Source organism: Phalacrocorax carbo, chromosome 2, assembly GCF_963921805.1.
Source record: "Phalacrocorax carbo chromosome 2, bPhaCar2.1, whole genome shotgun sequence".
In the NCBI taxonomy this organism is placed as follows: domain Eukaryota; kingdom Metazoa; phylum Chordata; class Aves; order Suliformes; family Phalacrocoracidae; genus Phalacrocorax; species Phalacrocorax carbo.
In genome coordinates, this window is record NC_087514.1 from 130,835,476 (window position 1) to 130,843,657 (window position 8,182).

General features: G+C 50.6%; 1 protein-coding gene across 1 annotated transcript; it reads left to right on the top strand.

Annotated features, from left to right (window-relative positions):
- Window positions 1–3,226: 3,226 nt before the first annotated feature.
- HOXA10 (homeobox A10) lies at window positions 3,227–7,157 on the top strand. Its single transcript, XM_064444353.1, has 2 exons — window positions 3,227–4,067; window positions 5,527–7,157. The coding sequence occupies exons 1-2, from the start codon at window positions 3,254–3,256 to the stop codon at window positions 5,799–5,801; spliced, it is 1,089 nt and encodes a 362-aa protein (XP_064300423.1). The 5' UTR covers window positions 3,227–3,253; the 3' UTR covers window positions 5,802–7,157.
- Window positions 7,158–8,182: the final 1,025 nt, after the last annotated feature.

The following is an 8,182-nucleotide window of genomic DNA, read 5'->3' on the forward strand; positions in this document are numbered from 1 at the left end:
TCCGCGAAAGCACCTTCTCGCCGGTTTTGATATTTATCAGAATTTTATTTGCCCGGTTTTATAGACCCTCCGATAGCTTTACTTACAGAAGTAGAATTAGAAAGAAAGTATTTCTCGTCCCCTGGCGTCCACAATATTCTTTAAAATTTCTTTTAAATAGGGGTTAAGCTCCAAGGGACACATTGTTAAGCGCTGGAAATGCAGTAGCTACACCCAGCGCATGCCAAATTAGCTCAGTTTAGTCAGAATTGACCATTATCTTTTATAGTTACGAATCAAGTGAACATTATTAGTTTTACTTCACTGGGTTTGACGGCGCTGGTTACTATTTGCCTTGGCCTTGTTAGCGATTAAAGAAAGCGGAGATAACGTAACGCCGAGCTGAGTTCATGATCTAGACGGAGTCAGTGCCTTGACCATCAAACCGGCACCGCTCACGGCGACCAGCACGACCAGCACAACCAGCACCCGGCCTGGCCAACAGCAGCTCCCGCGGGACCGGACACGGGGGGCAAACCCCAGCCGCCCTCGGCCACAAAACCTGGGAAAAAAACTTAAAACCTTCCAAATTGTCCCTGGCCTCCGTGCCTTTTGTCTGATCCCCCAGCGTTAGCTTGCAGAGAGGGAGAAGAAGCCAACTCGTGCTTCTTCCAATGCATTTCGAGGCATTTTATTCTGGCCGCCGAGGATTGCAATGTACTTTTATAGGCCTCCCCACCACCACCACCCCCCGCTTTAATCCAATTTTTAAAAGGGAGCTGCTTATTTTAAAAACAGCTTTGGAAGGATTTCAAGTTTTGCTCCTCGGTTCCGTATGGCTTTTAGGTTTGCAATCCATTTCTATTTAATTTGGCAAATGCAAAATAAACATACCGCAAGAGCGGACTTCCCCGGAGTAATTTTTATACCTGGCTTGCGCAGAGAAATGTATTTGGAAGGCGACGTTGGGGCTCACGTTTCATTTTATTTAGATCTGTATTTATAACGCTAAGCCTATTGATAATAGCCTTCCTGTACACCAGCCAATAAACCCGTGCCTTATATGGTATTAATTTTGTTAGCAGTGATACGGCCCTCATAGGAATCTGATAAGGGTATGTCCATCGCACATTAACACGGCGCGGGGTTGCTCGGGTTGGGGAAATACAAACAGTATTACAGGAGGAAATGCGAGGGGGGAAGGTGATGTAAAAAAAAAAAAAAAAAAAAAAAGAGAATCCTCGAAAGGTTTCTATAGGCTGTGGGATCTCCCCCTGGCACCGCATCCCACGGGCCGCTCAGAAGGAAGCCGCGCTGCCTTACTCGCCCCGTCACACCGGCAAAATCAGATGCCTTTCCATCGAGGTTTGATGGGTATTGCAAAGTCGCCGCAGCCTCCGCCTGCCCCGGCCCTTCCAGCGAGCGCGGAGGGGGGGCTGGGGAAGGGCCCCGCGGCTCGGTTTGCCCGCGAGAAGGGACCCCCGGCTCCCGCCGCACGGAGGGGCTCCTCCGGGGGAATGTCACGCTGTGGAAAAAGCATTTCCTCGTGGCAGGCAAACACTGCGGGACGACACCACGTGGGGCTTGACAGATCCGTGGCGCGGGGGGGGTGGGGGTGGGGAAGGGCCGCCCCAGCCCCTGCCCCGGGGCGGTTTGAACGCCAAGTGTGGGCGCCGGAGAATGCGGAGCGCCGGGAGTTGCGGGGCGCGGGGGGATGTGGGGCGCCGGGGCTTGCGGCGCGCCAGGGGATGCGGGGTGCCGGGGGATGCGGGGTGCCGGGGGACGCCGGTCACGGCAGCCGGGTGCCAGGGAGCGGCTCTCGCCGGGTCCGGCGCTGCCCCCCGGCCGGCCGGCAGCCCCTCTCTCCCCGGCCCGCCCTGCTGGAAGCGGAGTGCGGTCGACCGCTGGTTCACCGGGCTACGGTGAGGAAAGAGGAGCGGGCCCTGTTCCCCAAAGATGGGTAGCGAGTACTGGGCAGCTCCAGACTCCCCTTGGACTCAGGAGCCCTTAGTTCTGCAGGCCAGGCAGTGAGGCGACTTCAAAATGGCATAAGCGAGAGAGGATGGAAGTGAAAGCAAGCCATCATTAAGCGATTCATTAGAAAATCTATCTGTCTCTCTGTATGCGTCCCTGTCTGTCTGCTATCTGTCTGCTACTCCGCCACAATTACATATTGACTGGACAGGGCTGTCTAGTATCTCAGGATTCATCTACTTACTTTTCTTTCTATTATTTAGTACATCGCTTGTGAAAGAGAGGGTGCTTTTGAAGAGGCGAAAAGTGAATGACCCAAATTGAGCGGGGGGGGGGGGGGGGGAGTGAGATATAAAAATGATCGCCCAAATATAAACACGTCAATAAACAGGGTGCGCAGCATCCTGCGAGGATCCATTTGAACCGCTCGCGTCTGGATTCTTTCTGTGGCATGTGTCTGGCTTTATATTTTCAATGGTAATCAGACCTCGGGAAGAATCCAGCGTTAACTAAAGCATTAGGAGCTGCAACCGCACAATCAATCCTCCCAGAGTGGCATTGCTCCCTGAGAGATTCTTCAGCGCAGCAGCGAGCATTTTATCTCCAGGAAATTTAAGCCCAGCCTGGCGTCGTGGCGGTGATGCTAGGCTGGAAGCAGCCCCCTTCCTTGGTAGTTTAACGCGAGAGGCACCAGGCCCCTTTACGGTTTCCAATGATCCGTGATAAACAATAACACGTCTTTTATTTCTTAAAAAACGAGACAATCAAATAAAATGAGCAGAGCCTGAGCATAAAACACCGGGCGAGCCGTGGCTTTATTAATTTCGCCAGACACATAGGCTGTGCAAGGAGGTGAGCAGGCGTTGCTGCCGGAAAGCCCAACCGCGGGCAGAAAGGAGTGATAGTAAAAGCTTCATCTGGACACCGCTTCAGCCTAGGTATAATAAACATCAGGACCGCCGGGCTAGTTTATAGCGGTGCGTGTGATAAGAGGGGAGCAAAACTTGGAGCGGGTACTAGCAAAGCCGGCTCCTTCCCCTTCCCGGGAGCGCGGCTCCCGCCCAGGCGCGCAGGCACTAGCCCATGTGGGCGAAGCGTGCGCGCCTGTGTGTATGGAAATCCATATTACACATTAATATACATCTATCTCCCAAATTCAGAGGTCGACCTGAGAGCAGCTCGGTGCATACGAAACCAGACGGGGAGGGGTTGCTGGGGAGGCCCGGGCTTCCATTGGCTGCAGGCGTCTGCCGTGGTGCGGGGGTATCTCTAATCATATTCAGCATGTTTTGCACAAGAAATGTCAGCCAGAAAGGGCTATCTGCTCCCTTCGCCAAATTATTCCACAACAATGTCATGCTCCGAGAGCCCGGCTGCAAACTCTTTTTTGGTAGACTCCTTGATCAGCTCGGGCAGAGGGGAAGCGGCGGGAGCAGGAGGCGGAGGCGGAGGCGGCTACTACCCCAACAGTGGTATCTACCTGCCACAAGCGTCCGATCTGTCCTACGGGCTGCAAAGCTGCGGACTTTTCCCCGTTTTGAGCAAACGCAATGAAGGTACTTCTCAAAGCATGGTCCCCAGCTCGCACCCCTACGTGTCAGGGATGGAAGTGTGGCTAGACCCCCCCCGGTCCTGTCGCATGGAAGAGCCGGAGAGCCAGCAGGCCACCTCGTGCTCCTTCGCTCCAAGCATTAAGGAGGAGAGCTCCTACTGCCTCTATGACTCAGAGAAATGCCCCAAGGGCTCGGCCGCCACAGACCTCGCTCCCTTCCCCCGGCTGAGCGCCGAGGTCAGCCCGGCCACCAGCGGCGGCGGGGTCCCCGTCCCGGGCTATTTCCGCCTCTCCCAGGCTTATGGCACCTCCAAGAACTACGGCGCGGGGCCGGCCGGGGCTGCCCCCTTCCCTCCGCAGCCCCCCGGCCGCTTCCAGACGCCTCCATCTTTGCCTCCCGTCCCGGACGCGGGGAGGAAGGAGGACGAGGAGCGCTCCCCCAGCCCCTTGGCGTGTGTCTCCCAGAGGGAGGACGAGACTCAGGCTTCATCTTCCACCGCTGAGGAGCTCTCTCCAGCTCCGTCAGAGAGCAGCAAAGCCTCTCCCGAGAAAGAGCCCGTAGGTAAGCGAATGGTGATGATGATGATGGTGGTGGTGATGATTAAAAAAAAAAAAAGGAAAGGAAAAAAAAGCAGTTGAGGATCATAGTGGCATCGCCATGCAAAAGGAGGATCCCAGCTGCCCCGCGGGGCTGCCAAGAAGCGCTGCTCAGACTGACCTTCTGAACTTTGTAATATTCGGGCATGGGGTTGCCGTAAAAATTAATGTCCATCCTATAGTTTTAAACCTTTAGAGCCTCCGCTCTGGGCAACTTTAGCCTGCATGCTGCTTAAACATATAGAAAAACAAGATCAATCTTTCCCCTGTGATGTGAAGGTGCCTACCAGATAACAGAGATGTTTGTAAAGCATCCAAAATAAGCAATAGGCAGTGCCAATAAATAAACCTATTAACGCGGTAAGTTATATTTTACGATCCAGAATGCTTTTCGGAATAACAGCCGCGCTGAAATGTGCCATCTATGAACTGCTATCAAATTAGACTGATGAATGCACCGCGAATATCCTTCTGCGTCTACACTAGATAACAGGGTTGTTATTTATTCATTTGCTTATTTATTTCCCTTTCGGGTCCCCATGGCAAAAAAAATAACTCCCCTTCCCTGGGCGGCAGACTTTTCAGGCGCTTCTCTCCGGCCGCGTTTCAGAAGCCCTGTTATTCCTTCAGGCGCCCCGTTGGAAAATAATCAGATCAAAACAAAAAAGAAAGCGGAAAACTACTAGAGAGCAAACCCCAAACCGCGAACCACTCCGAGCCATCGAGGGATCGGTGTTACTCTTTCCCAGCCTGTTCCATTGAGAGGAATAAACACCCTGCAACGGGGGATTTTAAATATTTTTTTTCCCTTCCCCCCCCCCCCCTTTTTTTTTTTCCTCCCCGAAATGGTTGGAAAAAGGGCCGGGGTGAAGCTCCTGGGAAGGCAGGGGCTGGAGGCAGGGAGGCTCTGGCTCCCCAGCTCACCTTGTTTCTGCCTCCAGAGCAGACTTACAAAGTTCAGATCCCCAGGCTTCCAGGCTTCGGGTTTTTGGTTTTTTGGTTTTTTCTTTTTTCCTTTGGCAGCAGGTGTCTGGTGGGGGAAAATTAGACCCCAGGCCATTCACCAAGCCGCCCCCCAGTAACAGCGGGCTCGGAGCGGCCGAGGGAGAGCGGGTAAAAGCCTGTTTTGGAGGGTCGGAGGCGAACTGCCCGGCGAGGCACGCTGCCCCGCACAAGGCTGCCCTGAGCTTTTTGAGCAGAGGCAGACTTTCCCGACCGGCTCCAGGGCCTTTGGGAAACCGCTTTGAAGTTCTCGGTTCCCACAAGGACACCCCACATTCCAACTCCCCGCAGCCGGCGGAGCGACACCACACACCCCCCCCGCACACAGACACACGGACAGATGCTCCTTCCACCCCTCTCCCCCCGCAGCTCTTTGCCTTCTACCCGCTGGTAACGTCCCTTTTTTACTCTCTCAAAACCAGGCAATTCAAAAGGAGAAAATGCAGCAAACTGGCTCACGGCAAAAAGTGGCAGAAAGAAACGGTGCCCCTATACCAAGCATCAAACTCTCGAGCTGGAAAAGGAGTTTCTATTCAATATGTACCTGACTCGTGAGCGTCGCCTAGAGATCAGCCGCACAGTCCACCTCACAGACAGACAAGTTAAAATCTGGTTTCAGAACCGCAGAATGAAACTGAAGAAAATGAACAGAGAGAATAGGATTCGGGAGCTCACAGCCAACTTTAATTTCTCTTGATGAACCTATAAGCACATCTTTATGGTTTAAAGAGCCAGTATCATTTTCCTAGGCTGTAGTCATCCGCACCTGTATGGATTAACCATTTTAGACGTTCTCAATATGTCCTTAACCTCTTACAAGCTACTTTGGGGTGGGGGTGGGGGTGGGGGGGCGGACTAAAGCCACGCTAATGCACAAAATGCCGTGCGTGAACCTCCCCGCTTCCTTCAGCCTTCCCCGGGGCCGACTTGTTCCTTTAAGCTTTGAAACGCAGAAATACCGCTTCAGGAGCTGCAAATATCTTTTCCTACCCCCCCATATCTCTCTCTGAAAAGTAAATAAGCTCGGTTGAAGGCGCATTCGTTTAAATTATAAGCGGTGTATCTTGGACTGTATGTGCAGAATGAAGATATTTAAGCCTTGCCATATTTCTCTATATTGCGAGCTTTCCCCCCCACTCTGTTTTCCTTTTCTCCCCCCTCCCCCCTTTTTTCTTCGAAAAGCAGGACTTCCAATAATGAAATGCAGGCATCCTTTAAAAGGGCTTCATGGGAACGGGTGTTAGGAGGGATTTTTTTTTTTTTGCTTTACCTTAAATGTCAGTATTACAGCTTTAAAATTGGCCAGGAAAATGAAATCTCTCCTCTTTAAAGGTATAAAAGAGTTCGTGTTGCTCATGGACTAAATTATGACACTTACCTCTGAATTTCTCTCGCTCTTTCTGGTTGTAGATATTTACTTAATGTAGTTTTGCTTAAATATGTGGAATTAGTGATTTCTTTTTTTGTCTATAAATAACGTTACCGTTGGTAACGCATGACAAGCACACAGAAATTCCCCCTTGAGAAGAAAGTATTCACTTTTCCTCACTAATTTCACTGAAAAGTATATATCCTGGACATCAGAAGGACTTTCTGAGCCAGAGTCTGAGATTGCGAGGGAGAATATATTCGTCTTCCTTTATACTGTGAAGTTACATGCATTAAAGGGTCAAACATATAGGTGAAAAAAATTTAAAAAAAAAAAAAGAAAAAAAGAAAGGGGAAAACTATAAATACAGATATGTATAAATGTCTATTATTATTAAAATGCCGATACTGTTTTAAGCAAATGCATTCTATCGTTATTATAAATGTTAGTTCTAGCTATATTTAGTTCTTACCTTAAATCGAAATAAATTAATATTGTAATGCTGCTGTGCGTGAAAAAGACGATGTTTATGTTCTCATAGAAGAATAAAAAACCGTGGAATGAATCCTTTTAATTTTACCTCTTTTTGTGACTGTTTATCCTCAGGTTCTACTTTATGCCTTCGAGAACTTTTACAACAGGAATAGTTGCCTAAACCCCCTGCAATTACTTTAGGAATCTATTTAAATATTACCTAGACGGTCGTAATTTGTCTGGGCCATATAGCGATGGTGCTCTAAGGTTTGTCGGCTTTTGTTCAGTTTTATGACTTGCTAGTATATCTGGATTGTTGCTGTCTTGAACGAGTGGTTTCAGTTGACTGAGGAGCTGCATAGACTGAGGAAGCAAATTACTATTTCTTGAGGGTAGGAAAACGATTTTTTTTTTTTAATCAAACACCTACAAGTGCGCGGAGATCTTTAACTGCAGAGGACGGTGACAAAATTCTAGGTTTATCTCAGGGCTGAGAAGAAATCGTAAAGGTGAGAGCATGGGGAAGGGGGACATCAGCCTCGCCTCCCTGCCGGCGGGCCCCTCTAGACAAGGCTATTCCCTACCTGGCTGCATGTGGAAGAGCTTATTTCACCCTTGCTACTTTTTTGCATCACCCTTCCCTTGCTGCATGTTTAGCTAACAGAGTCTTGCGCAAAAAGAAGGCAAAAGGAGGGCTGGGAGAAGAGAGAGACAGCTAATGCTTCCTTGCAGGGTATGTGTATGCCGGGAGGAGGGGGGACAGACTTTGAACCCGGGCTTACTGGGAGCCGTTAGCTTTTCATGATGTAACATTGTCGTGCACGGCCTTTTTCTTCCCGATTGCATCTGCATGGAGAGGCGAAAGCTGCCCGGGGCGGGGAGGGGAGGGGGGGATGTGTGTGCGTTATTATATTTCTCTCTTGTTTTCATTAACCCACCCGAGGCTGGCCGGGGGGCGCGGAGGGGCGCCGGCGGGGCGGGCGGGCGGGCGAGAGGGATGTTTTAGTCACGTTTCTGGTTTTATTTTCGTAGCGGGATCCTTGCGTTAAAGACCACGGCAATGGGGAAAGTAATAATTAGCGCCTGAGAACTGCTCTGTGGTTTAGGTAGTTTCATGTTGTTGGGGCTCCACCTTTCTCTCTACAGCACGAAACTGCCTTAATTACTTCAGTTGATATCATCACCAGGTATGCTTGGTGCGAGGGTCCTATCTGCCCGAAGAAATCTTAGCGCTG

Coding starts and splice junctions, on each gene's coding strand:
- HOXA10 (XM_064444353.1), top strand. CDS start 3,254: ATGTCAGCCAGAAAGGGCTATCTGCTCCCTTCGCCAAATTATTCCACA. Junction 4,068..5,526: donor TCCCGAGAAAGAGCCCGTAG/GTAAGCGAATGG, acceptor TCTCAAAACCAG/GCAATTCAAAAGGAGAAAAT.